We start from the raw sequence: 27,874 nt of genomic DNA, 5'->3' as shown, positions 1-27,874 counted from the left end.
GTGAGAAAGGGTGTGTTGATGGAAACCATCCCTAGGTATCTGTCAGGCCGAGGCCTGCTTTCCCACCTTATCACTGCTGTGCTGAAGGTCTTTTGCTGTCCGTTCCTCTGTCCCTCGGGCAGCACTCCTGTGTGCTGTTCCTTGCTGGTTGCCGGCCTGGTGTGATCCTGGCAGCGAGCTGTCCGAGCAGTGAATATGCTTTCTCCTCCCAGCCAAAGGAGCGAGCCGTGGGTTTGGTACAGGCTCCTTCTAAAGCGTGGCGGGGAGGGGGAGGTCTTGAGGTGCGACTTGCAGAGTGGAAAATATACCTCTTAAATTTGGGTAGCGTGGCCTGCAGAGAACGCAGGCTCAGCGTCACAGGCCATGTCCTGGTCAGGGTGACTGAACTGGGGCCTCCTGGGCACGTGGCTTGGGGCTGCTCCTGGGAAGGATGGGGCAAATCGCCACCAGAGAAGTGTCAAGACGGATGAAAAGAAGTGTGCAAGGGCTGCGTTGCCCAAGCTGTGTCTTGTGATTTGTTCTGTCCCTTTTCAGGCCCTGTCTGGATGGTTCAGAATTGGTTTTGGAGGGTTTAACAGGTTACTGTGCAGCAGAGCACAGGCTGCTCTGCACCAACAGGTTTGGGGGACTCCTGTCATAATTCCTGAGTGTGCTAATTCCCTAGTGCTTCATTCCTCTTGCCACGAGGAGGGCTGCCTTCATCTTTCCTTGCATCTGTGATCATAAATCCCCTTGGAGTTTTAGACTCAAAAAAACTGCGTTGCTATAAAGCGGGCCAAAAAGAGTTAGACCTAGATGGAGTTCGGGCTCTGTGTTTTGAGATGAGGTGCAATGCTGGAAAGGGAAAGACCCTGGCACTCCCGGCAGGCAGAGGAGCTGTGCAGTGCTGCTTGGGGGTACTCTGGAGACAAGCTGCCAATGCCAGCCTCGGGTTTCACTGAACAGCGGGTCACACACGTCCATCCGTGCTCTGGCCTTCCTGCAGTTGGAGCTGCAGGGGACAGAGCAGTCTCCTCTTCTGGTGGCCCAGAACCCCTCTTTGATCTCAGCCCCTGGAAAGAACCTCACGGGGCCTGTGCCTCCATGGAGAACGTGCAGTATTTACCCAAGGCCTCCAAACCCTGCAAAAGCTGGCAATTCTCAGCGGCACCGTGACAAGGGCAGAGGTGGTATGAGGGCTGGGGGCGGGTGGTGGGCAGGCATGGTGTGTGTCTGCCAGTCTGCACTGCATGTTTGCATGGCTGCAGTGACATGCTTTCATCCCACCTCTGTGAACTAATTGCTCTTTCTTCCTTTCTGTGTTTTTTCTCTACACTCTCTGTAGCTGCCTGAAAATGCTCAACTTGTGGTGAGTCCCTCTCTCCAGTCCACATGCAAGGGGGAGCGGACCAGACTAGACTGGGGTTGGCAAAATCCAACCAACCAAGCCATAAAAAGGCACAAACTCAAAGCCAACCCAGGGCTGTTTTGATTTAGGACTCTGCTGAGAACCACATGCAGTACTGGGGAGGGTGTGGGCTGTGTCTGCGAGGCCGCACTAGGCCGAGCAATCAGACTGATCTTTGAATTGATCTGTGCAAAAGACAGATCTTAATCCTCTTCGATTTGGCTTACCATCTCCCCCAAACTGTTACGTCCGTGTGCAGATGATGTCTAATGGAGCTGGGCAGAGTCGGGACCAGGCTTGCCAGGCACCTTGCAGGAATTCCTCACACAGACGGTTGCGAAGGGAAAGCCTTGCTCTGGGTATGGAGGGGAGGGGAGCAGTCACTTCTAGGAGAGGTTCCTACAAAAACACAGTCCAGGGCCTGCATCGGTAGAGAGGGTGTAAAGAAATTACATTCATTCATGGCATTAGTGACAGACACCCAGCTAGAGCTACTGCTTGGAGAGAGTGGGTGGGAGATGGCTGCTTCCCAAGCAGGCTGACGACTCGGGGTGGGAAAAAGCCCCAGAGATGAGAGCGCAGGTCAACTGTCCGCAGAGGGGTTGGGGTTAACGTCAGTCCAAGCCCAGCTCAGGTATAGGTACAGGTTATCAGGCTCTCAAAACTCTAATCCTGGCCTCATAGAGGCCTGTGGAGGTGCCCCTTCTGCGAGCAGGGACACAAGGTGCTGAGCTGAGGCTGGAGGCCTTTTAGGCCCAGGCGGCACCGTAGGGTGCTGGTGGGTGGGAATTGCTGCAGAGTGAGGTGGTAACGCCGCTGTGTGGTGAGGAATGTCCTTGTCTGATGAGAGACTGACCCCCCTCTGCCCTGCTCTCCATAGGCATTGCCTCCGATACCTCTGGCATCTCTGGCTTCTCTGTATGTCATAGTCTGGGGCTGTTCTCTTGGGCATTGTCTGCATGCAGAGATCACGTTCTGTAATTGTCGGCCTGCCTTATTCTTTTGTTTTGGTGTTCTGCCTCTGCCTGTCTGAACTGCCAGGACTTCCTTTCCTGAACCCTTCCCTGGACCGCTGAGTAACAGCCTAAAAAGACAGTCTCAAAGAAAACCAGCCAAAAGTCAGCCAGCTCCCTTCGTACAGTGCCCAAGGAAACAAGCGCTGCTCAGCCCTCTTCCCTTACCAGCTGCATGTCAAATCATAACTCGTGCATTTCCATCACCTCCCCCCGTAACAGCCCTCCCCCCTACTTACCATTGCCCACATCATGAAGGAAGGTGGTTGCTGTGGGAGAGAAATACTGTGACAGGTTAACCAGAGAGGGTGGCAGGTGGGACAATAACATACGTGCCCAGTCCTGGAGCAGGAGGGGGACAGTGCCAGCTGCGTGCAGGAGCCTGCACTGGGCGATCATAAAGCTTCAGACAGCACGCTGCGAGCACCAGACCAGGTAGTAGTGATGGAGTCATCACAGCCGGCAGGTCGCTCCGGGACAGTGTTCCTGGAAGGACAAGTGCGTTACGTTTATTCTCGGCTCACCTCCAAACTGGACCTGTTAGGAGTGCCTAAAAGAAACCTAAAGCCTAATCATGGGCATTAAACTGCCCCCGGCTCTCAGTCCATGCAGGAGCGTGTGATGGGAGGTCGCCCTCCTACAGCTGCGGCTTTGAGCTCTGAATGTTGCAGGGGATTTCAGCCTCCCCAGCAGACGATCTGTGCTGGCAGACTTGGTTTGTGTGGTGGTGGTCACCACTGCTTTTGCACCCCGAGGTAAGGCTCGTGCTTCCGGGGGCAAGCACACTCTGGGGTGAAGGTGAGAATCTATTCCTCTAGTGCTGAGAGGACAGAAGCTGAGTGCTGGCTTTTCAGAGCTGTGATGGACCCAGCTGAAAGTAATTTGGAGGCGTTGTTGCAGTGTTTTTGAACACTTTTGGTCTTGCTGTTTGTAAAAGACGCTGGCTGGAAAAAATGGTTGTTGCATACTCACATCTGCTCTTGCTGCTTAGTGCCATGTCCCTTCCACCAGCCTGGAAAAAAGGGCTTTCAGCTTCACCCGGGCTTCTCTGGAGATGGCTGTAATGGCAGGAAGAGAAAGATACAGAGCTCAGGAGCAAAACTTGCACAGAATGAACACGTTTCTTCTGTGCAGAGGGTTCCTGACAGCAGACCGAGGTTAGGAAGACAGACATGTCTGAAATGCCAAGTCATTCAGTAGGAGGCCAGCAGGACTAGAAAACCTGGGTGACTGCTTTCAGTATTCTCCCATAAGTGAAACCACCACTGCTCAAGGTTCAGCTGCGCTGAATGTTTTTCTCACCACCTCAGTCTCCACTTTCCATCCTCTGCTTCTCCTAATCCCCGGGCACTGCGCATCTCCCTCGCGTTGGGCGAGGGAAGAAGCAGGTGTTCTGCATACCTGCACTGAATAACGCTTTATCAAAGGTGGAAGCTCTGGTTATTGTGAAAGGTTCAGTAAAGAAACCTGGTCCCTGATCCAAGATCTCTTTGGAACTTGTCTTTTTAGTGAGCAGTGTTGAACCCGTGTGTCTCATAGCGGGGAAGCGCAGCCAAGGCTCACTGTCCCTCTGGCCAAGAGGGAACGGAGTATCTGGATCCTTGTCTCATTGCTTTCCCATTTGGCTCCTCTTGTTCCTGCCCCAGCTGAGCCTCTAGAGGATGTCAGCCCGGCTCCGGGGCGCTCACGGGGCTGTGCCCCGCTGTTGCCCGTAGGCAGCAGGACCAGGACCCGCAGCGTTCGGCCGCTGGCGTTTGCCCAGGCACGCGTCGGCCGTCCAGCCGCGAGCTGCTGCCCACCTCGCGGGCAGGTCCGGCGGGGGCGTGCGGAGCTGCTGTTGCATGTCAGCGAGCGGAGGGAAGGCCGCCGCGGGCACCGGGTGGCGGGGGCTGCCCGGGGAGACGTGCGTGGGGCTAACTGTCCTTGTTCTTTGTGCTCCAGGTGCTGCTGCTTCTTCAAGAGGAAACGGAAGAAGACAGCTCAGCGTCACAAGTGACCGGTGCCTCCTGGGCCTTGCAGGAACGCCACCTGCACCTGCGGCTCCTGCCCTGTCTAACTGGAAGGGGCTTCTCTTTAGGGGGGAGGAGGAGGCATAGGAGGAAGAGAAAAAAAAAAAGTGACATTTTAAACCAAAAAGAGAAGAAAACGTTCCAAAACAAACCACTCTGGGGTGGATCTGCTGAATGGTCTCCCTCGTTCACTCCAAGCCTGAAGCTCCTTTTGGGACCAGGACTGTGGCTGGCTCAGGTCTTGGTCGCCCTGGGAGGGGGGCTGGCTGGCTGACCCTCCTTCCCGTTGTTTACGGCGAAGGCATCGTTCATGCAAACCTGAGGACTGTGCTTAGTTCCTGCTCACTTTACTCCCCTCCCTCCCCTGCGCTCTCGGCTCCTCCGTCCTCCTCCCTCCTTAATTAAGAAAAGAATACTGTCGGCTCGATTGGCTCTCGAGAGGGCAGGAGGATGCAGTCTGGGCGAGAGAGTTGCGTGGGAGAAGGGCCTGACTGCTGCAGCAGTAAGACACAGGTTCCCTTTTAGGCTCCTTGGGAACAGTTACACTGTAATGTGCAAGCTGTGAGAAATTTGCAATCTACTGTTCCAGTTAGGTTTTTCTGGCTCCCCTCGACACCTCCCTCCTCTGACGGTAACAGAGCAATGTGGATTGTTTTAAAGAAACTGACGTTGTTGCACTTTTTATTATTTTTAGCATTACAGATGCACATTGTATCTGTGGATTTCTGCGTGGACAAGTGGTGCCAGCGCAGACAGACATTCAGCTGGGAATGCGGTGGGGTGCAGAGAATGCCCACAAGTGGGGATGTTGACGACATCCGCACAACCCTCGTGCCAGTTTGGGGCTCTCAAAGCCCGCCTTGGGCGTTGTGCTGAGGAAAGCATTACTTGAATTTTCAGTCACCCTTTCTAGCTGCCAGTGAATGTCCCTACCATGGTTTCCTACGCTGTGCCTGACCCAAGCAGCCTGGAGAGGAAAGGCCGCCGCCGGGCGCTGGCAGGAGGGAGTGGTGTCAACTTTGCTGAGCTGGAGGAGGTCGCTCTGGCCAAAGGGGCAGATCAGGATTAAGGTACCTGGGAACCCGGTGTTTCCCAAACCGCAGGCATCTCTCGGTGCGTAACCGGGCAGCCTTCTCAAACCCCTCTGGTAGGGTGGTTGTGAACGCGCACCTTCTGCGGGAAAACGTTAGCAGGAGCAAAGCTTCCCCAGCAGAGGTGGGATTGCTTCACTGCCTTAATACTGGTTTCACCTCCAGACGGTCAGATGGGTTTGACTGGAATAGCCTTCACGTCCCCTCTGCGAGCTCCCGCCCTGCAGAGGAAGCCACGGTTCTCATGCACCGCTTTTGAGCCAAACCCATAGCTAGCAAAGGGCTTGGGGCACTTTGCGCGGGCGTAAAACCTTGCGTCCTGCCTCAGCGTTTCCAACTTGAGGAGGCTGAGGTTGCTCGAGGGTTATCGTGGACGTGGCAGGGCTCTGGGTGAACTCGAGCAGCTTTGGGGAAGGTTGTGAATAGGTTCCTTGTGCTTTCTTTTCACACGTGACACCTGACCAGGCTGGGACTGTTCGCTTGAGGGCCTTCACTTGTAAACTCGGGCCTGGCTCACCCCAGTCCCTGAATTCCCTGGAGAGTATGAAGGGAGGAAAGGGCGAGGCTGGTTCTCATTACCTGTTCTTAGATGATAATCTGTGCAGCTTGGAGCTCGTGTAGCGGCACTCACGGAAGGTTTGGTTCCCCTTGCTGGGCAGAAGCAGGCTGAGGGGGCAGGAGATCATCCTGAGCAGGGAGCCCCTGGGCTCGCTCTCTGTGCTTCCTCGAAGCAGGCACGCAGCGGTGCGGCATCAGCATGGCAAAGCCTCGCTTCTTGGCCAGGATCCCTTTTGGGTGTCTCTTAGCCATCCTCTGCCGAGTTCTCTCGATGCCTTACCCTGACGGAGCACGGCTCTCAGGTGTGGCTGCACCTTCCTCTCCCCGGCAGCACCCTAGGCTGCAGGCTGGCTTGCTCTCCGCTTGCGCACCCACCAGGAGATGCGTGCACCCCTGTTCTCGCTCTGCAAAGTGCTTTCCTCCAGGTGTAACGTGGGCCGGGGCAGGAAGGGACCGTCCATCTCCTGCATGCAAGTGCCGGGACGCTTTGTTCTCTCTTCCCCTCCCCCTAGAGGGAGGACAGGGACCGGCTGTGTTCCACCCTTCTCTTTTCGAGCTCCTCCGCTGCGGGTGGCTCCCAGAAGTCCCACGTCTCTGGCACAGGCTGTAGGAAACCTCTCAGCTGTAGGAAACCATGGTTTGGCGTCTTGGGAGGGAAGGGGGCACAGGCGCTCCCTGGGGAGCGGCCCCGTGTGCTGCAGATGGAGCCGGGCCCTGAGACACTTCTGTTGCTGCCCTCCCAAGCCCCACTAAGTGCCTGTCACCAGAACTCGATTCCTTCTGCATCTCCTGCCGTGTTTGGTCATTCCTCGCTGCGTCCGCTCAAGGAGCAGCTTGTAGTTGCAGCATATGTAAGTGTTTGCAGGGTGAGGGAGGGCGGGGGGAAAGGGGCCATCTCAACAGTTTTTGTTCTTAAATGTTTTTTTTAAAGTGAATGTATTTGATTGTTTAGAAACTTTCCTGACCTTGTTTTTAAGTGGGTTGGTTTGAAAGCTATTTCACGATGACCCGCTACTGCTTATCTCTGGAGATACGATGTTCTTTTAATCCTATGAAGATGTGTTTGTAGGGGAGGACTGTCCCCCCACGGCATGCTGGTAATGCTCACTTGTACCAAGCCCTCTTGCACTATAATCGTACGTTGGACTCTTCGAAAGGGCAAAGATGTTGTTCTCTGTGTGTTTTTTTTTTTTTTTTAAAAAAAAAAAAAAGGAAAGAATGCAGGTTAACAGTGAGTCCCGCCTGAGGAATCTGCTGTCCCCAGGGAGTCTGGAGGTGATGAGGAGACACAAGCCAGACTGAGCCAACTGTTCAGTGCTAGGAAGTAGGGCATTAATCCTACCTGGGCAAGCTCCCCTGTCCTCGCTGGATGTCGCTAGCACCTGGGAGACCCCCGGGGTGCACGGGGGCTCAGGTCAGCTCGGAGCAGTGTGGCGGGGAGCGCCTGGCGCTGCACCGGCCTCCCAGGCGTAGCCCTCCTGCAGTATGGCCCTCCAACGTTGCGATGCAGTCTTCTGAGGTGTCAAGTGAGATATTTTTTTTTCAATAAAACATTGCACTGCTGCATTGTTCTCCATGAATAGATGTATTTATTACCCTTCCTGAAAGCATTGCTCGCTGAATGTCTTCTTTTCCTCTGCCTCTGTTGGGCTCTCTTGGTAACCTTCCCTTTCTGCGGGACGCTCTGAGCCCCCCTCTGAGGGGTGATGCACGCGTGGGATCTCATGGGAGCTTCTGACCTCTTTGTGCTTGACAGCCATGGGCAGCTCAGCCCCACAGCGCTTGGCCAAGGAGAGGTGGCACCAAGTTCTCTTCTCCCAGTGCCCGCACGTTCCCACCTCAAGCATCCTGGGTAGCAGAATGGCTTACGGGGAACGCAGGGATGCGAACTAATCGAAAACACGCTGTCATACGGTCCCTGTGCATCTGCAGCCATAGTGACGGCTTCAAGCGTGTCTTCCCCAGGTGGAAGGCTTGCCTCCTGCCCGGGGCACACGAGAAGACGTGGGGGCCCAGTGGGACGAGCCCCCAGCGAGTCGCTCGGAGCGCGCTGAGCCTGCGGAGGGTGGCGATGGCCCAGCCCCGACCGCTGTTGCCCCGAGCGCCTTCTTCCTCTGCCCGTCTTTCCACTTGTGCAGAAGGCCCCGACTCACTTCTGTGAAGGGCTGGAAAGGAATCGACTGCCGTGATCGTGAGGATTTCCAGCACGCAAATAGCTGCTGCTTGTTTGTTGTCAGTACAGGTGGAGAAGAGCATTAGGGAAGATGCCACCTCTTAGCCAAAAAGAGCAGCTTCTAAAAGTAGCTTTCAGTGTATCTGGACAGGGAGAGCCCCTGCGGCGTGCTGTCAGCCATCACCCGCTCTGCGTCACGCCAGGATCTTCGCTGGGACACTTTTCTTCCATTTTGCAGCCTTGGATGTAATATTTTAAGCATCAGCTTTCATTTCCTGTTCCCACAAATCAGCCTGGGGACATTTGTGCTCCGAGAAGGAAGAGAAACCTCAGCGTTTCTTTCCCAGCCCTCGGAAACGCGCATCCCCAGCAGGCGGTTCCTGGGATGGTTGTTTCTGGTCACAGAGGCAGGGATCGGGCAGCGCGCAGGCTCCTGGCTCCTGTGCTGGCCCCTCGGGGCGGCGGGCGGGTAGGCCCTAGCGCAGCGTGCCCCCGGCTGCCGCTGCACGAAGGGGCGATTACACCCCGCCCGGAGCCGTGCTGCCAAGGCAACGCCCAGCCCAGCCCAGCCCAGCCCAGCCCAGCAGCCACCGTGTGCCCGCCAGGCCGGCCCCGTGGGCAAGAAGCAAGGAAAAGGCCGCGGGGGGCGAGGGGGGTCCCGCTCTGACAGACCCGGGGGGGACTCACGGAGCCCCCTCAGGGCTCCCCCTCACGGCGCCCCCCAACGGCCGCTGGGGGGGGCGGTGCACGGAGCCCGCCGGGCTCCCGCCCCCTCCCCTCCCCCCAATCAGCGCCCGCCGCGCCCCGTGCCCGCTCCTGATTGGCCGCACCATCGCGGGGGCAACGTGGCAGCCGCCCGGCGGCCCGCGCCGGCCCCGCCCCGCTCCCCCTAGTCCCGCGTCCCCCCCCCCGCCCTCCGTCGTTGGTCGCGCCCGGGCGTGCGCGCGGCGGGGCCCGGACCGCACCACCTGGCGCGGCCGGGGGGGGAGGGGTGAGCGCTGCGGGGAGGGGCCGGATGCAGGCGGCGCGGCGGGCGCTGCGGCCGGGCTGCGAGCGGCGGAGGATGAAGGCGCTGGTGGCGGCGGCGGCGCTGGGCGCTGCGCTCCTGCTCCTGCTGCCCGCCGCCTCGCGGGCCGACGAGCGCAAGAAGGGGCCCAAGGTCACGGCGAAGGTCGGCGGGAGCGGACGGGGTGTGGGGGGGGCCGGGCCTGAGGGAACGGGGAGCGGCCGGCTGAGGGAACGGGGGGGGCGGGCTGAGGGAACCTGGGGGGGGCCGCGCTGAGGTACCGGGGAGCGCCCGGGCTGAGGTAACCGCGGTAGGCCCGCGGGTAGCGGGCAGCCCTTTGTGTCCGGGCCGGGCCCTGGGTAACGCCCCTGCCGCCCCCAAGGTCTTCTTCGACCTCCGCCTGGGCGAGGAGGACGTGGGCCGCGTCGTCATCGGGCTCTTCGGCAAGACGGTGCCCAAGACGGTGGAGAACTTCGTTGCCTTGGCCACCGGAGAGGTGAGGACGGCGGGTGGGCGGCCCCGGGGGCCGCGTGGGTGTCCTGGGCCCTCCCTGGGCCTGACCCCACTTCTCTCCATCCCCCCCCCGCCGCAGAAAGGGTTCGGCTTCAAGGGCAGCAAGTTCCACCGTGTGATCAAGGACTTCATGATCCAGGGAGGAGACTTCACCCGCGGAGATGGCACTGGAGGTAACTCGGCCTGCAGAGGCCTGGGGGAGCTGGAGCATGGTGCCGCAGTGGGGACAGCACGCAGCCTGGGGGACCTGGCTCTGGAGCGGTGCTGAAAGCTGGGGAGGGGTGGCCGGCTGCAGGAGCTGGGTGTCCCGGCTGCTAGGTCACATTTGATCTGGTATCGACAAGCCTCCTACCAGCATTTAGCAAACATCAATAAAATCAATAATGTCAGCAGAGGAGTGTTTTGGGCTTGTTAGCTCTTGCCTGACCTCCTTGTCACGCTGCAGCCTGTGGCAGTGTGCAGTCAGGTCTGCTCTTGCACAGCCTCCTGCACCACTAATCTGGGGGCACAGCCCCTTCTGTCCAGCTCATGGCTCAGCTTTCAGCTACCTCCAGCTGCCAGTTTCTTGTGGTCCTCAGCAACCTTGTGGTGCTGGTGCTTAGATGTGCTTAGCCCCCCTCCCCCAGCACTCCAATGCTGACATATTTCCACGAGTGCAATGCAGTCTTTTCCCCCACCTTAGGGAAGAGCATCTACGGGGACCGCTTCCCTGATGAGAACTTCAAGCTGAAGCACTACGGCCCAGGCTGGGTGAGCATGGCCAACGCTGGCAAGGACACCAACGGTTCCCAGTTCTTCATCACCACAGTGAAGACACCGTGGCTGGATGGCAAGCACGTGGTGTTTGGCAAAGTGCTGGAGGGCATGGTAAGGGGGAGAGCAACACCGGGGTGGGAGAGCACGCTGGGAGATGCACACGGCCAGTGTTATTCCTGTCACAACTCTGCTCTCCCTAGGACGTGGTGAGGAAGGTAGAGAACACCAAGACAGACAGCCGGGACAAGCCCCTGAAGGATGTCACCATCGCCGATTGCGGCACCATCGAGGTGGAAAAGCCGTTCGCCATTGCCAAGGAGTGATCCACCCCGCTGGCTCAGCGACGCGGCGGGGCCCTGCGCTGTGGGGACCCGGCTGCAGAGGGCTGCGGGCCTGGGGCTGCCCTGCTGCCCCCGTGCATTCCCCCGCGGCCTCGCAGAGCACTGGCAGCTGCTGAGCCCCTGCTCCTGGCCTTCTAGCTGGCCAGCAGGCAGGACGGAATGCTGACACCTCTTTCCAACACTTTTGTAAGAAGCACATGCACCAATAAATGTGACCAATGTGTTTTTTATAGAGGTGCCTTGTCTGCTCTGTCAGGGGTGTATTGCATGCGGAGTCCCCAGCCAAGCAGACAACGGGGCCTCCTTGTTCCTTGTGGTTCTCCTGGGCACTGAGGAGAGCGGACCATCACCCGCCAGGCTTGATGGGCTCGTGCCTCCCAGCACTTTCCCCACAAGCCCACCCTCGTGCCGCCAGCCCCTTTCCCCCTTCTCTTGGGTCTCAGAGCAGCACCACGGCTCTGGCCTCACAGTGCAGAAGTCAGACACAGCCATCTTTGGCCACTGGAACCACAGTGTTTTATTGCACAGAAGCCCAGGTGCTCAGAGTTTTTCTCAGCACAGTTCAACCCCCCAAAGCTTCTCCCACAACCCCGACAGCGAGCTCCTGCACACCACACTAAGGCACGTTGGAAAGTTGCTGTGGTGGGGCTTCTCTCACTTGCTCCCTTCAGTGCTCACTCTGTAGGCAAGGTGTTACTGCCAAGATCCTTTACGTGACACCACCGCGGCCCTGCCCTCCATGCTGGGGGTGCTCAGGAGCCCGGCTGCCCCTGGCACACAGCTGCTCGGGGACAGCAGCTCCACGGGGCGTAGAGGCCTTGCAGCACCCCGCTCAGCACGGTGTCGGGGAGCGCATCTGCAATGAGAGGAGCAGGCACTGCTCTGTGCCCCCCCTTACAGCCCCGTTAAATGTAGGGCGAGGCACAGCACAACACCCGGAACCAGGGGACAGCACCAGGGGACAGCGGTGTCACCCACGTCCCTGCGCCTTACCCGTGACTGGCAGCCGCACGTAGGGGTCGGTGTGGAAGCCAAGGACAGGTCGCTGAGAGGGCGGGTGGCTGGTGCTGCAGTCAGAGAAGAGCCTCAGCACCTGCAGTGCCCTGCTTCCACCCTGGGGAAGGGGAAACCCCTCGGACTCACAGGGGGCTGCTGCCCTTGGGGTCCTGCTGGCAGCGCCGCACCTTCAGGAAGTCCAGCACGTCCTGGGGCAGCTCCTTGTTGCGGCACAGGACGCCCTGAGGCAGGGACAGGGGGAGGTCAGCACCCCCAGGACATGGGGTGCCGCTGCCGCCGCCCGCTGGCGTCTCACCTGGATGTAGAGCTCCAGGCCCTGCCGGCGCTGCTCCAGCACCTTGGGCACCCAGTTGGGGACCCGCCGCGGGGGGAAGTCGGGCACCTTGCAGGTCTTCTTGATCTGGGGCAGAGCAGGGCGCAGCATGGACCAAGGGCCGGGTGCTGTGTGTCCCCCAGGAGGGTCCCTGGCAGGGGACACGCACCCCAAACACCCCCCCCTTGTCCCGTTGACCCCGGGTCCTCACCCGCTTGTGCAGTGCCTGGAACTCGCTGTAGCGCTTCGCCACCGTGTGCCGCCGGCCATTGCACAGCACCTCCACCAGGAACACCTGCACCTCTTCATCCTCACCCTCACCCTCCCAGGGCAGGAGCCCCCAGACCCACCCTTGGGACAGGTGGGACACCCCAACCCCAGGACCAAGGGGGCTTTGCAGCAACCAACACCCCCCCCCAACCCCTTCAACAATGTGGTCCAGGTCCTCGAAGCCCCTGGAGATCATGGGACCACCACCACCACATGGAGCAGACGGGGACACCCCAGGGGACAAGCAGGGACCTCCACCACCACCACCTCACACCCCTCACCGTGTGCGCCTTCTCGGGGCTGCGCGCTGTCGCCTCGGGCTCCGCCGCAGGGATGGAGACGACGATCATGGCCCGCTGCCACCACCGCCACCGGGGCCAGCTCCTGAGGGGCCACCCCGTCCCGCCCTGGCTGCTGGGGGCCGGGCCCAGCAGCAGAGCTGCCTCCTGCAAGCCTTCGTGTTTTGCAGCCCGAAGGTTAACAGGGATAAGAGGAAAGGAAAGTGGGAAGTCAGCACAAGCTCGCTTTCTCTTTTTCGGTTGTTGACTTCAAGGCAGAAGACTCAGTATCAGTTTTGATCAGAGCTGCTGCAGCCTCGGAGCTGGGGCTTGAAGGCGTTCCCGGTATCACGGGGAAAGAGGAGCATCGTGGCCCCAGGCTCCTGCAGCGCCAGCTCCCGCCCCGGGCTGAGCTCAGAGCCTAAAAACAGCAGCCTGGCCTTATTGAGAGAGCTTAATCAGAAGCCGAGACAGGTGGCTCGGCCAGGCCCAAGGTCAGGGGTTTCTTGGTCACAACAAAGCCGGAGGCACCACAGCCTCCCACCAGCCTCCCCCCACCAGCCCCGGTCCCTCCCAGCCCTCTCCCAGCGCACCACACGTCTGTTTGCCCTGATACAAGTTTTATTACATAGTCGTAATGGCACTGCAGGAGTAAGATAGTCGTTAGAGCCCTAAAACCCAGCCTGAAAAATAGACATTTACATATGTCGTTAACCCCCCTCGCTCTTCGCCTACTGCAGGGCTGGTCAGAAAGCAGGAAACTAGTTTCTCTTCAGTAAGAAAATATATGTTGCTAAATGAAAAATATACAGTTAGAAGAGTTACTGGCTTGTAAGCTGCTTGGTGGGGGGGTTAAACCTCTACCAGCTCCCGCGTGTTTAACTAGGGTTCGTTCACATGTAAAAGACAGAGGTATAGTGTATAAAAAGGCAAAGTTCAGGTGTGCTCGTTCGCTTGGTCCAATTAAGAAATGGCCTTGGCTTCAGGCAGGAACGCTTCCCAGTACTTCACCAGCTGCAGAGAGAAGGAAAGGGTCAGGAGCCGGCACAGCTCAAGTCCAGCACTAATGAGCTTTCAGCAGGACTGAGGAGCTTGTAGGGAGGCAGAAGCTCCCCCGACACACACAGCTTGCTGTCAGGGCAGGGTGTGCAGCCCCCCAAAACGTCAGGCATCCAGCAGGGTGCAACTTTTAACGAGCAGCTCTCCTGTCAGCTGCTGTGGGCACTGTGCCCCGCTCCAGCCTGTGGGGGGCAGAGGGGAGTGGGATGCTCCCACCGCAGGGGTTTGTGCCTGTGGGGGCTCACACGGAGCTCCAGGAGGTAAAGGAGGGCTGTCTGCCGGCACCGGGGACACTCACCTGCTGCTGAGAGTTTAGTAACGTCTCAAGGTACTTAGTCACGTGTTTTCTGAAGTCCTTGGATTTCTCTTTCTGCAAGAGACAGTTGCAGAAGTGAGCAGAAAGCTGCAGCAACCACCAAAACCCTCTGGCCTTTGCGGGGAGGACGAAATTCAGGGGGAAGAGACCAACAGGATTTTCCTGTTCCTCCTGGGGCCATGTTGGAGCATCCCAGCTGCCTACATGCTGAGTGACCAGCACAAGAGCTGGAAATGCAGAGGGTGAAGCTCAGCCCTGGCTGTGACAGCAGCAGGAGAGATGAGCAGGCCTGGAGCTTTGCACACCTGCCCTTACTGTGATGAACATGCTCACCTGCATGCTTTGAGCAGGAGAAAACCCCTCTTTAGCCAACAACAGCAGCTCTGCTGCAATGATGCCCCATTCAAATGTGCCTGAAACTGCTGGGGGAAAATCACACACCGAAGGTTGGGGCTAACCTACCTCAAACCGTATCACTTCCTTGCGGATCACGGCAGAAATCCGTTCGAAGTCCCTTTCATACTGCGTCACGCGAGACTCCCACTGCGGAGAGATGAACCACGCTGTTTCCAGGGTAAGGAAGCTTTTCGCTTCCTGTCTGAATAGGTTTTGACTGCTCGCAAGAGAGCTGATGCCAGCACTTCTGGTCCTCGCATCGACTCGCCGCATGGCTGCATCCTGTGCCCGAGCTTGCTGCGAGCCCAGCCTCCCTTATGCAAAGCCACGCAAAGCGGGACCAAAAGCAGCCCCTCCTGCAGCTTCTGCAGCTTCCTGAGGCCTTGCTAAAGGCTGGCTTCTCCTCTTCGCAAGCCAGGCAAGAGATACCCATCCCTCCACCTCAAAACATCTCCTCCCATACTGCTCAGAGAGCACAGCACGCCTCACCTCTGAAATCTCCTCTTTGGCTTGCTGCAGCTTGTCAGGTTTGTTGGCCCAGAGCAGCCTGGCTTCCATCTCCCTCTTCTTCTGCAGCATGGTCTGGGCGTCCTGCCACCGCTGCCAGGTCTTCATGCGCTGGTCAAAAGCTCCCTGAAAGGAAGGAGCAGAGGCTGAGCTGGCACATCCCCAAACAAGCTGGGAGCAGCACGTTGGGTGCGCAGGGCTGAGCACCAGGGCAGCCCGTGAGCAGCACAGCTGTGCCCTGTGCCACCTCACAGCAGCTGTGCTGGTGACAGTGACATCCATGCCATCGGCAAGGGGACACCAGCTAACGGCAGAGCTGCTTCATCAGCCAGGTCCTGGACCTGAGCACAACTGAAGCTCCCACACAGGCCAGAACAAGGAGGTTTTTCCCCGCTGCTCTGCCAGGGAAGGAGCCCAGGCACTACAGCAACCAGCTTCAGGAGCAGCTGCAAGGCCTCCCTCGGTACAGAGCCCCTTTTCTTACTACACTGAGAACAGCTGGGGCAAGGAGCTGCCTTCACCAGCCCCACACTGGTTCCCCTGCAGAGCAGTGACCACGAGTCACTGCAGAGCACTTGAGCGCCTGCCAGGGAATACTTTTGTACACCACCAGCCCGAGCAAGGAAAATCCATCAAATTTCTGAGTGCATCCAGCCAGATGGTGGGGAAGAGCCAGAAGAACAGAAAGCAGTGCCTGACAGCCTGATCAAAAAGACAGAGCAGCCAAAAGACGGATGAAGTCTGAGGCAACGTTACGGCTCCTTAGCAGAACATCCCAGACGAGTCCTGTTGCCTCTAGCACCACAGAGGTCTTGGTCCTGCCCTTCAGCACCCACATCTCCCAGTAAGGAGCATGGCAGACCAAGCAGGCTGCGTTCTGGCCTCTGTATGTTCCAGAAACAGCTGCTCAGAGATGGGACAAGTTTGGGGCAGAACCAAGTCAGCCTGCCAGACCTGGAGGTCACTAGGGGCTTGTACCAGTCAGCCTCCAGCACAGCAGCCTGCGCACCAGGCAGGCTGCAAAGACTTCAGGACCCAGGCTGCTCTCCAGCAGGTGCCTGGCAGCTCCATTTGCAACACAGATCATAGGTGAACAGAATACAGCCTCTGCAGCACCTGCAGCCTTCTCTGGAAGGGCTGAGGCCACCTACAAGCCATGAGCTTGCTCCTTATCCCCCCTGAAGGACAACAGCATAGCCAGGTCTCAACTACCCTGCTTCCCTGATGCAGCAGCAAGTTTGCCCTCTGCCTGGAGAGATCAGAGGTACCATGCCCTGCACTTGTACTCAGAGGACCAGCTGCCTCCTGGCACACCTAGGCTTAAGATCTGCGCTAGCACCAGTGGTTTGCCCTACAGCTTGGCTCTGAGGATTACCCCAACAGAGTGCTTACCCTTACAACTGAGAGGAGGCGGATGTAGTCTCCCAGGAGCTCAGCCAGGAGGAAGAAGTCATTGTTAGCCTGTTCCTGGTGCAGCTGTTCAATCTTCTCTTCCACCTCAGCCAGCTGGGACAGTGCCCGGGACAGGGCCGTGTTGTCCTCCGAGCTCCCCAGCATGGCCAGACTCTTTGCAAACTGTGCTGTATTCAACGCTAGCTCTAGTGAATGGAATAAAAGAGTCAACCATGGGCTCTGCTACACCGGCTGCCCCGCATGACAAGCCCCAGCCTAGAGTTCAGCCCTGGGAGCTGCTTTTCTCTAGCCCCAGAAAACATCAGCAGGCAGAGCCAGCACCACCTGAGAGCTGGCAGCTTCTGCAGGACATTGGAACCCCAGCCAGGAGAAGCAGCAGTGGGAGGACAGGCATAGGTTTGCAGAAGTCAGGCAAAACATGCAGAGGAAGGAAAAACGTTCCTGCTCCTTGCCAGAGGACAGCTTGGCAATTAGCAACAAGATCAGCTCTGCTCTGGTTTGCTACCAGGGCACAATTTCACATCTAGGCTTGTACAACTGGACAGAAGATGTGGAATTATCATTTTACTTCTGTCTCCCATGACAAAGAGGCCAAGAGTCCCTTATAACAAGGAAGCACTGCCGTATCTTCTCACACCTGCTCGCTGGTGGTCTCCAGCCAGGCATTGCACAAGGCTTAACTGTTACGGCCCAAGCTACAGAGCGAGCGGTACCAAGCTCGTTACCTTTCCTGTGGTTCACTAGCGTTTCCACAACAGCATGCAGCTTCCGTAGCCGTTGCTCCTCACATTCCACCTCCTGCAGCTTCTCCTCGAACCACTGAAATGGACAGACCCAGAGCTGGTTCCCACATTCTCTGCAGGGCTGCAGAGCTGTCCTTGCACCTCCCACCAAAAGCTGAGAGCAAGGACAAGGACAGCCCAGAGGTACCCAAATACTTACTATGTCCGATTCATTCATCTTAATGGTCATTTTACTGACAGCATCGGTAGCTTTGTTGAACATCTTCAGGATTCCTGCTCCACTCAGGGCCTGGGTGCCTACTGCTCTCGGCAGCTGTAGAGAAATAGGAAGGTTTGCTCTGCCAGGAGATACACATCACTTTTGAGAGCAGCCACCACAGTAGCATTATTTCTGTACGTGGGCCCCTGGACATTGGTGTTTCTGCACCACAGCTATGGCAAAGGATTAGCCAGACACTGCCCAAGCAGCGGCACAGCCTGCAGAGCATTTCAAATAATGGGACCGGAGTTTTCAAGCAAGCAAGGAGTTCCCGAACCCTACACTGTATCTGGGTCTGCCTAGTCTTCTTGGCCAAGGTAACATCTGCAAGAACCAGCTGTCCTTCCTGAGTCCCTGAACCAGCAACCCAAGCTTCCACAGGTCATGCAGGCACACAAGTGCTTTGGAGATTCCCTCCAAAAGCCAGCAGCAGCTCACACCGCTGGGGACACTCCAGCCGAGTGTGCCTTCATGCTGCAAAACACTCTGCCCCAGCCACTGTCTTTTTTCAGACCGCTGGTTAGAAATGAGGCATTTCCATGAAGTCTGCTCCTACGCCACAGCCCTTCAGCACAGCATTGCCCGGATGCTCAGCCTGGAATGGTCACGCTCTCCTTGCAGGAGCAGGGACCACATCGGCCACCCAGTTCAGCAGAGGCAGCTCTCCCCTACCAGCTGAGCATCAGGCAAGTCAGCGCCAGCCCGCCTCACCTCGAACAGCAGGCTGTGCTCCCACCGTGAATTTCAGAATACTCAACCCCCGTCCTCAACGCGTGTCCCCACCATGATGTAAGCAAGCTTGGCCACAGCTCGTTATCCGTGTATAGTGTTTAGATATGCACTAACAGGCAGAAGAGGTCCTATTCTCCCCATCGCTGGTTAAGAGCTCTTAGAGGATCCCGCTGCTTCTCACTGAGCTTTGAAGCATCACGCCTTGTTAACTTCTTGTGCATTAACTTCTGTGCTCCCGAGGTACTCATAGCTACATCATTGCACCCCACTGACCTCCTCCTTTTCCAAGAACTCCCTGACGTCTGGGTCTTGCAGCATGGTTGGATGGCTGACAACTCTCCGTAGGTACCTGGGGAGAGGAACGCACCAAGAGTTACCTCTGTTGGAGCAAGCCTGGCTCCGAGACGTCTCCGTGAGCTGCAGCATGCTTGTTATTTACTCTGAAATGGCAGTTCAGTAGCTGAAGCCAGACCCAACAAGCTGTTCTCATCCTCCCACCAAGAGTCGTCCCTCCCTGGGGACTCTAGTGAGCTGAGTCAGCAAGACCAGGCCTGCGCTAATGCTCGCTATATCAAGGTTACTTGATACAACAACCGACCGAGATCCAGTCCAACATTCCTCTACAATGACACTTTTACCAGATCTTCAGCGGCTGAAGCTGGAGGCGTACAGCATCCTGGTGCTAACTCCAGCAGTCAATACAGGTGGCAGAGCAAAGGCCACCGGTGGCTGGATAGTTAGGGTGGCAGTTAAAGAGACCACAACATTTCTCACCTGATCTGCTCTGTTTGTACTGCTACTTAACACCCATATTTTTTGGCTCAAGACTTTTGGCTCAGTTTCCTCTCTGCCTTGTCAGCAGAATTTGGCCAGATCTGGATCAAGCACCAGCAGGGGCTTTTGAAGCAGGAGACAGTTTTAAAGTCAAAGCAACCTTACAGTTGCAACTCTTCAGTGGCCTTCAGGTTCACTCTAAAGCTAGCACCAGACTGCTTTTCTCGTGTAGGGAGGAGAGTGCAGCCAGGCTGACCTTTCAGAGGTCCCTTGCTTGGCTCAGGCACGAGGGGATAGCTGTTGGGATCTGTACCTCTCTAGAGCAGCCCGTCTTTTTTCTAGGAACTCTGCAGAGGAGGAATCTTCTTTCCCAACTTTCACTTTGGTCATTCCTAGCATAGAAGGAAGGTGCAATTAAGGAGTGGCTTCAAACTGAACGTACAAGGCTGAGAGGTCTGTTACAGAGTACAGACTACCAGGGTGATGGTAGAGGGTTTCAACCTTCCATCAGCAAGAGCTACTTGGAAAATTAAAATCTGCTTACGCCTACATCTAGCACAAATCTGCATCCAGAAGAGAGACAGAGCAATGCTAAGCAAGATTTGAGGGGTTACAGGTCCAGACCCAAGTGAACAACAATTCAGTGACAGTGCAGAGGACAAGGTTTTACTCTGCTTCAAGCAGACGCAGAGCCACCCATCAAATTTAACAAGGCTTTAAAGCCCAGAGCTCCAAGTATGGAGCCAGCAGAGTTCGGTTTGTGCCACAGAACCCACATTATTTTATGTGCCTGCTTCCCATACTGCTCTGCAGCTTGCCTCTCAGCTTGGAGACCGCAGGCAGGCCTGTTTTTGGGGCACAAGGCTCAACATCAGAAGGATGAGATCTAGAGCACCGCTCTGCACCTCCACCACTCACCTATGAGACTCTTCTCAGGCGGTGGAGGCACGATGAACCCATTTTGGGCATGCTTCTCCGACAACTTCTCATAGAGACCCAGAAAGTCACTGAACCTCCTTTTCACTGAAAACTGCTTGCTCCTGAACATTGGCATGCTCGTCTGAGGGAAGAGACGAGACTCAGGTCAGACTCACCCAGGGAAGCTTGCCTGTGCATGCACTATGTGCACTGTCACTTCTGGGGCTGGAAATAGGACAGCTTGAGCTCTGTGGGATTGGAGGAGCACGCCAGGCTGCACTGAGCAAGCTTTGGCCTAGGTTTTCAGCAAATCACATCTTAAGAGCCCTCCTTGTGGTGATGCTGCAGTGTTAAAAGCCACTGAATAACAGAGCAGCTGTTACTGTGGCCACAGGATGCCTGCTAAACCCTGCCCACTGCCTAATCCCGTCATCCCTGCTCCCCACAAGAACAGGGACCACTGATAGGTTGCACATAAGGCTTCAGGGGCCACCAGCAGCTTTTGACAGTATTTGCAGAGCAAGGCTGGAGGATAACAAATCCCCTGCCCCCATCACACACCAGCAGCTTTGCACCACAAGACGCAGTGCCTGTGACCCAACAGCTGCTGGACAGACAGCTAGGAAAGGCTTTTTGGAGAGCTCAGAGAAGTGCCCAAAGCTCCAAAGCAGGGCAGCAGCTGCAGAAAGCTTGATTTCTTGCGACTAGCCCAAGAAAACAGGTCCTGACAAGAGACTAGCTAGCTACAGCAGCAGCTTTTCAGCAAGAGCTGCGTTCACATCAGCCGCAGAGCCAGCATCTGGGGCTCTCCCTAGCAGATGCTGTTCCTGCTGCTCAATCCAATGCTGAGTGGAGGTATCAGCCAGGACTGCAGTGGCTGAAACTGGCTGAAAAAGTCAGTCCCCTTCCAAATAGATTCAAACCTATTTCTCAGCTAGGCTCATCCTTTGATCTGTAGGAGTGGATTATAACTCACGAATCCATGCAGATTCAGACCTCCCATCTATTTAGGTCACCGTTGACTTGATGTGGAAAGGACAACCCAGCTGCCTCAGAGCAGGGAAAAAAAGGCATCTTATCTCAGAAGCAATGAGTTACACCTACCTGCGTTGACACTTTGTAGGCTACGTACGCATTCATGCCATCCCCTATGGGAAACAAAAACAAGGCATTAGTATCCCAACATCAGCCCTTTGCATCACCTGGAGGCTTCGGTGACTGCAAAGCACCAGGTGCCAGCCATCCCCTGGCCTTTGCCTGCTTCGCTGGTTCTGATCCGAGCCCCAGATCTGCACGCAGACCCTCAGGCGGCGTCCTTCTGCAGGACCCTGGACCCCTGCCCACTAGGCATTTCCCCAGCCCGACTGCTCAGCCCTCCTTTTCCTTCCCCAGGCAGCCAACGCTGACAATCAGATGCTTGTTAAGCTGACGGCGTTTGGGCTAACTCCACACATCTGCTCAGCACGTAACAATTCAGCGGCTGTGCAGCACATGAAGTAGTCTATTCAGAGGATGCAAGTCAGACGGCCCCTGGCTGCGTGTGGTTTGATTCCGAGACATCACACGCAGTTTTTTCTCCAGCTAATACAGAAATCCCCTTGTCTGGGGAAAGGAGGGTTTACCTGGTAGTTCAATCAAAGGGCATCCTCAGAAATCAGATACTGACCTAATACACCTCTGATTTAGAAGTCAGCACACCTCCTAGCTCCAGACATCACGAGCTGGCTGGGCTCAGGTGGGTTCTCTGCAGACTGCCCTGGAGCTGGCTAAGTTGCTCTGATCCCCACTTTCAGCAGAGAAAGCCTCCTGTTTCTCAGAGCCCCACAGCTGCTGGGGAAGGTGCCAGGACATGGGACAATATACTTGATTTTAGGCTAAGGAAGTTCTGCCTCCTCCTTGCCAGCTGCACACAGGACAGTGCTGCCTAGAGGACAAGCAGAGTTGTCACCATAATCCCAGACACCAAACTCTGCTAGTGTTTGAGCATCATGCTTCCCTAAAATCCACGCCTGGGTTTCTGCTTTCGAGCTGCCTGGTTTACCGAACCTGCTGCCACCTTGCTTGTTGGGTCCTAGACTTTTTGATTTCTTTAGCTTCATTTCCTCGAGATGCTGGAAGAAGTTTTGCAGAAGTCACTCAACAGTCAGGTTTGTGTTTGCAGAGACAGCTTGAAAGCATGACGTGGGGACAGTAGCTGCACTTGCTTGCCTAACTGTGCTTCACCCCATGCAGCAAGACACGATGGTAACTCACCAACTTTCTCTGGGTCGCTCACTTCTACAGTCAGCTCAAATTTGTCCTCCTGTTCCTCTTCTTCCAGCTGTTTAAAGTAAGCACACAAGGACAGCAAGTTAACGCTAGAAATCCAGGCTTCAGCCCACCCCAAACCATGAAGTCCCACACGTTAGTGCGCTCGTCGTACTGCCGAGGCATCTTTGGTATTTCAGTCTGACCAAGGCAGCTCTGTAAAGCCCTTGGGCTTCTCACTGTTGTTGAGCCTCCACATCCCAAGTATCCCAAACTGGCTTTGTCTTTACAATGCTGTCTGCTCAGACTGGGGCACAAACTGATCAGTGCTAAGCTGAAACTCTGCAGAGCACAGCCTCAGCCCAGCTCTGTGCAAGATGGTTCCCTTTACATCATGACTTCTGTTTTCATTTGAAACTGCAGAAGACACGGAATGCACACAGGAGGTACGTGCAGGCACGCAGGGATGGAGAGCCACGACAGCAACCGGCAGACCCAGTCTGAACTGGTCTTTCAGTCAAATCCTGCTTTGCTGAAGGTCAGCAGGTGGCAACAGCAACAGCACTGCCTCTGACAGACCACGGGGGCTTCGGGCTTGCTCTGAGAGCATTATGCTTCCTTGTTAGCAGGATGGTAAAGCACCAGGCCTCACACAGCCCCTGGTTTAAGAGCCTTAAGGTGAGAGCACCTCAGTTCACCGATCAGCTCAGCATCCTGCCCTAGTTCTGCATTGCTTCTTCACTTGAGCTGGTCGGGAGCTAGCCTGAGACACACTGACAGCGAGTCAGTCCTCGCAAGCTCAGAGGTGCCTGGGTCAAAAGAGGAGCTCTTTACTTGTCTCCAAAATAGTTTTAGTCTCCATACAGGAGAGGACACAGAATTAGGCCAATTGTCACCTAGCTGGGCTTGGCAACCAGACCACAAGTTCCGCTGAAGGAGTCTCCACTCCCGTGTCGCCCCAGGGACTTCTTTGAACACGCGGTTACACCACCTGCCCCATCCGTGGCAACAGGGGGTGCTAGAGCTCTGAATCCGAGCTCAGACCCCCAGGGACCAGGTCAGCTGCTTGCTCCTCCAGCGCTGGGAGCAGCCTGCACCAGCGCATTTCCACAGGGCAAGAACGCTGACGGGCTGACCTGAACCCACTTCGGTGGTATCAGCCCCAGACCGATGGCCTGAGATAGAAGCCGGGGCATCCAATATGCCAACTACATCGGCTGCATCGTTTAAGATGCAGGTTTACATCGAAGCAAACAGACAGGTTCCTGCCAATTACAGTCCCAAACCAGCAGGGCAAGTTGGAAAGCCCAGAGCAGTTCTCACCTCCTCATAGCTCTTTGGAGGGTTTCTAGAAGAAGAGCTTGCAGCTACTTCTAATGAGGGGGCAGGATTGGATGCTTTGGCCAGTTCCTTCTTCTGGTTGTTTTGCGTGCTGTCTAGAGACAGCTCTACAGTGGCATCTGTCAAGAGAAGTTTGCAAGGGTCAGCCTCTCTACTTTCTGTTTCTGGAAATGTCAATATTCTCAGAGAAGTTCATGGGATCTAGGCAGTAACAGTAGTCTTAATTAGCACAAAAAAACACAGGGAGGACATCTGTATGCATCAGCAAGAGCATGACTTCATGCACCTTCGCTGCAGCAAGAGCATCTGATCAAACCTTCTGGAGAACGTTTCATTAATCCAACAAACTTCTTATTCTAGGGACAGCCAGGTAACAGTTCCTTGCTGCGTGCTAGCAGCAGCAGCAGCACGCTAGAGCAGCTACAGCCAAGCTGGATTTTTACACAGCACGCAAACCTGCTCCTTCCCAGGACATTTCTCCACCCAGAGGAAGCCAAAGCTTCCCTCTGCTACCAGGCATCTCCAGAGCTGACTTTCAGATGTCTCTGCCAGAGGTGTCACGCCTAGCCGAGGAGCAGGGCTGCTGCAGGAGGTCTGACCCTCCTTGTCTCCCCTGCTGAGGGGCATTACGTTCCCTGTCCTGGGAACAGCCACATCTCCGCTAGAGATGCTAGAGGACACTGCCTTGCAGTTTAACAAAATTCAAGTGAACCCCATTTTTAGGCATTTTCAGCTTCCAAACGGTTAGTCTTGTTGCATGATTAAGCTAGACCTGGAGGAGGCGACATGGACCTTCCCAAAACCACCACTAGCGCTCAGTGCTCCCAGAGCAGACTGCAACACAAACTTCAGGTAAGGACCAGCAACACCCCACAGTAAGCACGGTCTAGCCACTTGCAGGTCACGGCTAGAATGCAGATGGCTCCCGGCTCAGAGTGCAGAGAGCCCCAGGGAGTGCTCAGGACAAACAGACTCACCTGCAAATAAGTCCTGATCATCTTGCTCTACGCGAACCCCATTTTCTTTGGAGCTGCTGCTCACAGGGAGAAGTGATTCCCTTTTCGGTGCTGGGGGCTTGCTCTGAAAAAGAATTTAAAGAGCAACAAAGAGGTTATCTCCGCTGAGAAACAGATGGTGGGGGACCAAACAGCCCACCTCCCTGGCCACTGCCACACAGGGCCACCACTACAGACCCAGCGCAGGCTGCTTCCCTTCTGCACCTCTGCAGTCCCAGCAGCGTACACGTATCGCAACAGCTCGCGACAGCTACGACAGGCCTGCCCGTGTTATTTGCAGCATCCAGAGCCTCGTGCACAAGAACCACGTGGGGCTGAGCAGACCTCTCAGGAAAACCAAGCTTTTGCTGCTGGTGGCAGAGACCCACGGCGATTTGCTTCCCAGCTCGTGCCCCCTCCGCCAGCCTGTGGCCAAGCAAACAGGGGCACGACCACCAGCCCCGTGTCAGGTGCATCCGGGGAGTCACCCGGATCCTCTGCTCCTGCAGGGGCTCTTCAAGCTGGGAAGAAATTCTCTGGACAGGGTGAGGCAGGCACTGAAGTTTCCCTGCAAGCCTTGCAGCTCTCAAAGATGGAGAGCTTCTAGGAACAAGAAAGTATCACGCCCTGTTCCACTTCTCCATCTGTTACCACGGAAGTTAAGAGCTGCAGCCTCTTTCCGAGCAGCCCATGACACAACGCCCACTACATCCAAGGCCCGACAGAGCGCACGCACCTCCTGATCACACCAAGGCCCCCCGATCTGGCTTGTGCCTGATGCTTCCCACAGGGAAGCAGATTTCAGAGCTGACCACTCAAACCCATCCCCAGAGGACCGTGGCCAGCAGGGATTGAAGCTTCACAAACAGATAAGTTCCAGCCCTGGTTATAAACACGCTGGCCCCAAACATTTCCTCGCTGCCACCCCAACGCCCACAGCTCTGCCTCGCCAGCAGCTCCCCTGCTGCACAGGGAGTGTTTTGCTAACACTCAAGGGCAGAGAGACAAGCAAAGCCACCAGGGCATGCGAAAGAGCCAAGTATTAATTATGACAGTTGCTTCAACAACAACATTAAGCACTTGATAAGCTGCTTTAGCTTAACAGACTTCAGATTCTGCTATGGGCCACCTGATTTGCATAAAAGCCTGTAGTGGTCAACACTCATCTGCTTTAGCAGGCTGTCCCCACCACAAAGCAACAAGCCACAAACATTTTTCATTTTTTCAGTGAAGAATGGTCTTGAGAAGCTCCAGACCATCACCATGTCCTGGTGCTGGCAAGAGGTGCGAGCATTTTTGGACACCTGCTGTCAAGTCAGGACCATGCTTTCCCACGATATTTACAAAACATGGGACTGCTCTGTTCTGCCCAGACCAACACAAGAGTTTCATCCTCACAAGCAGACACAGGGCAGCGTGTGGATAAGAATCATGTGTGATATCGTGGATAAGAATCGTGTGGATAAGAATCATAAGAAGAACTGCCCTCTTCTCTGCTGCAAAGCCACCAGCAGTGACACGCAGCTCCGTTCCCTGCTGGTGGACAGCCTTGTGTCTTTGGGCCAGCTCAAAGGAGGGTGAGAGCTGTGCCCTGGGCAAATACCTGGGCTGGGAAACTGTAAACGGGTGATGGCTTTGGGGGTGATTCCTGCCTTGCCAGGCTGGAAAAAGCCTGAGTGCACAGTGTTGGCAATCAGAGGGGACGACAGGTTCAGCCTTGGCTCGCAGGGCTGAAGAAACCAGTCCTAGCACCTGCCTGAGGAGCTGACCTCCCGGCTGCCTTTAGCAGAGGCCGTCACTCAGCACAGCCTCCGAACCCAAGAACCAGCGACTGGGCGAGGAGGGGGCAGCCCTTTGGGAGAGCGGCCGGGACAGGCGCTGCCGTGCGACGCCCCCCTCAGAGCTCCCCAACGCCGTGCTCGGGGCCGGGGGCAACCACGGCAGCGCCTGGGTTTGAAGCCACCCGCCCCAGCCCGGCACCCAGCGCCTGGCCCCGAGCTGCAACGGCGGGGCCTCCGCCAGGCCCCGGCTGCGGGCCCGCCCCCCCCCGGCTCCGCCCCGCACTCACGGTGCCGGCGAAGATGTCCTCCCCCTCCGTGTCGCTGTCGGCGGCCTCGCCGTCGCCGTGGGGCGGGGGAAAGGGCGGGGGCAGGTGCGGCCCGGGGGACGGGGAGCGGGAGCCGCCGGCGCCGCCCGACGCCATCTCCGCGCCACCGCTTCCGCCCTGCCACAACCAGGACCGGAAGCCGCCGCCAGTACTTAAACCGCGAAGGCGGGGCGAAGAGGCGGGCGGGGCTTCGCGATTGGACGAAGCCGCCTCTCAGCCACCAGGGGGAGCCAATGAGCGCCGCTGTTTGGCGTCGGGCCGCACCATTGTACCGGCGACGGAGGGAGAGGGAAGCGCCCCCCCCCCAGCAGTGGACGAGCCCCGAGTTGAAGGAGGGGCGGCCGAGGTGGCCCCGCCCCCACCGAGGGTCCCGGCCCCCCGCGCAGAGGGGACCGGGCACGGCCGCCACCCCCCGGCGTGGGGACCCTCAGCTGCGGGTCCCAGCCAGAACGGTCGCACACCGCTCCTGCCAACGCAGCCGCCACCCCAGTACCCAGCCGTAGGCTCTTAAGCACCGCAGCCGAGCTGGCCGCCGTCCCCTCAACGCCCTGAGCGACGCGGCTGTGCGCGGCCCGGCTGCTCACAGCGCCTCACGATCGGGGTCACCACCAGCCCCCGGGGAAGTATCAGGAGGAACAGACTCAGTAAAGCAGAGCCAGGGAAGAGGCTTTCAGTTTTCAGCACCGTTTGCATTTGAGTATTTGGTGTCATGTGTGACTGCAAGTGTCCCGTGTCCCTTTCCTCCTCCATCCCTGCCAGCTGTGAGGAGAGGAATGTTGGTGCCAGGGCTGCGCTCTGCTCCTCCGTGAAACACAAACATAACACCGCTTATCCTTATCTTGAAGGCCTCGCAGGTGTCCTCCTTTCTTCCTGCAAAGCCATAAAAATGATGCAGGGACATTACCAGAACATTAAACTGGTGCTTTTCCACACTGGTTCACCTTACTAGTTTTATTTTCTGAATATCTGACTTCCCTTGACCCCTTTTCCCATGCCCTGATGACAACCTGCCAAGCGTCACCCTCTTGAAGTGACAGATCATTTTGGTGGCTGTTCAGCAGACCACAGATTTGGAGGCTAAATGCTTCTCATCTTACACTGCCTTATTTCTGAGGCTGTACGTTACAGGGCTCAATATCAGGGTCACCATCCATGGTGGACACTGGAGGAGATCAGCTTGAAGGAATAGATTAATCTAATTTACACAGAATTGGAGCTTAGATACATACAATTGCTACCAGCCTGAGGATAAGACAACTTTCTGGTGAAAACCTCTTCTGAATATACCGCAGGTCAAGTTTAGACCTCTGTGTGCCATAGACATCCATCCAGATGCTTAAGC

The 27,874-nt window shown here is 56.6% G+C and overlaps 4 protein-coding genes across 6 annotated transcripts in view; 2 read left to right on the top strand and 2 right to left on the bottom strand.

The window, feature by feature from the left end:
* CSNK1G1 (casein kinase 1 gamma 1) overlaps positions 1-7,629 on the top strand; it is a 100,197-nt gene extending 92,568 nt beyond the window's left edge. Inside the window, exons 14-15 of one of the 2 annotated variants that reach the window (XM_035335326.1) lie at positions 1,325-1,348; positions 4,342-7,629. In XM_035335326.1, coding sequence (XP_035191217.1) covers positions 1,325-1,348; positions 4,342-4,396 — 79 coding nt within the window. In that variant the 3' untranslated portion in view covers positions 4,397-7,629. The remainder of the gene's footprint in view (positions 1-1,324; positions 1,349-4,341) is intronic. The other variant, XM_035335327.1, reaches the window with a different exon arrangement.
* Positions 916-26,672, bottom strand: SNX1 (sorting nexin 1). 2 transcript variants are annotated; one of them, XM_035335323.1, is made up of 15 exons: positions 26,494-26,672; positions 24,408-24,510; positions 23,413-23,549; positions 22,096-22,162; positions 20,947-20,990; positions 19,843-19,984; positions 19,238-19,316; positions 18,424-18,499; positions 17,359-17,472; positions 17,142-17,235; positions 16,396-16,601; positions 14,986-15,129; positions 14,563-14,643; positions 14,083-14,154; positions 13,329-13,739 (listed from the first exon to the last, which is right to left on the bottom strand). In XM_035335323.1, the coding sequence occupies exons 1-15, from the start codon at positions 26,626-26,628 to the stop codon at positions 13,689-13,691; spliced, it is 1,545 nt and encodes a 514-aa protein (XP_035191214.1). In that variant the 5' UTR covers positions 26,629-26,672; the 3' UTR covers positions 13,329-13,688. The 2 variants fall into 2 exon arrangements, with proteins under 2 accessions (XP_035191216.1, XP_035191214.1); XM_035335325.1 differs by lacking the exons at positions 13,329-13,739; positions 14,083-14,154 and adding an exon at positions 916-926 and having other exon boundaries at positions 14,521-14,643.
* PPIB (peptidylprolyl isomerase B) lies at positions 9,213-11,078 on the top strand. Its single transcript, XM_035335328.1, has 5 exons — positions 9,213-9,402; positions 9,620-9,733; positions 9,830-9,923; positions 10,433-10,617; positions 10,707-11,078. Exons 1-5 carry the CDS (start codon positions 9,247-9,249, stop codon positions 10,827-10,829), a joined length of 672 nt encoding a protein of 223 aa, XP_035191219.1. The 5' UTR covers positions 9,213-9,246; the 3' UTR covers positions 10,830-11,078.
* Positions 11,341-13,046, bottom strand: SNX22 (sorting nexin 22). Its single transcript, XM_035335329.1, has 6 exons — positions 12,729-13,046; positions 12,389-12,472; positions 12,160-12,264; positions 11,991-12,085; positions 11,841-11,914; positions 11,341-11,703 (listed from the first exon to the last, which is right to left on the bottom strand). Exons 1-6 carry the CDS (start codon positions 12,795-12,797, stop codon positions 11,600-11,602), a joined length of 531 nt encoding a protein of 176 aa, XP_035191220.1. The 5' UTR covers positions 12,798-13,046; the 3' UTR covers positions 11,341-11,599.
* Positions 26,673-27,874: the final 1,202 nt, after the last annotated feature.

This window comes from Oxyura jamaicensis, chromosome 10, assembly GCF_011077185.1.
Source record: "Oxyura jamaicensis isolate SHBP4307 breed ruddy duck chromosome 10, BPBGC_Ojam_1.0, whole genome shotgun sequence".
Classification (NCBI taxonomy): domain Eukaryota; kingdom Metazoa; phylum Chordata; class Aves; order Anseriformes; family Anatidae; genus Oxyura; species Oxyura jamaicensis.
Note: the sequence above shows the minus strand (reverse complement) of the source record. Positions and strands in the feature narration are given on the sequence as shown.

Bases quoted from the DNA above. Each gene is read 5' to 3' on its own strand.
- PPIB (XM_035335328.1), top strand. From the start codon at position 9,247: ATGCAGGCGGCGCGGCGGGCGCTGCGGCCGGGCTGCGAGCGGCGGAGG. The intron at 9,403-9,619 runs GTCGGCGGGAGC...GCCGCCCCCAAG, and splicing joins GGCCCAAGGTCACGGCGAAG to GTCTTCTTCGACCTCCGCCT. The intron at 10,618-10,706 runs GTAAGGGGGAGA...TGCTCTCCCTAG, and splicing joins GCAAAGTGCTGGAGGGCATG to GACGTGGTGAGGAAGGTAGA.
- SNX22 (XM_035335329.1), bottom strand. From the start codon at position 12,797: ATGATCGTCGTCTCCATCCCTGCGGCGGAGCCCGAGGCGACAGCGCGC. The intron at 12,473-12,728 runs GTGAGGGGTGTG...GAAGAGGTGCAG, and splicing joins GCCCCGAGAAGGCGCACACG to GTGTTCCTGGTGGAGGTGCT. The intron at 12,265-12,388 runs GTGAGGACCCGG...GCTCTGCCCCAG, and splicing joins TCCAGGCACTGCACAAGCGG to ATCAAGAAGACCTGCAAGGT.
- SNX1 (XM_035335323.1), bottom strand. From the start codon at position 26,628: ATGGCGTCGGGCGGCGCCGGCGGCTCCCGCTCCCCGTCCCCCGGGCCG. The intron at 22,163-23,412 runs GTGAGAACTGCT...TACTTTAAACAG, and splicing joins CTCCAAAGAGCTATGAGGAG to CTGGAAGAAGAGGAACAGGA. The intron at 20,991-22,095 runs GTGAGTTACCAT...TGTTTCCCATAG, and splicing joins GAGCGACCCAGAGAAAGTTG to GGGATGGCATGAATGCGTAC.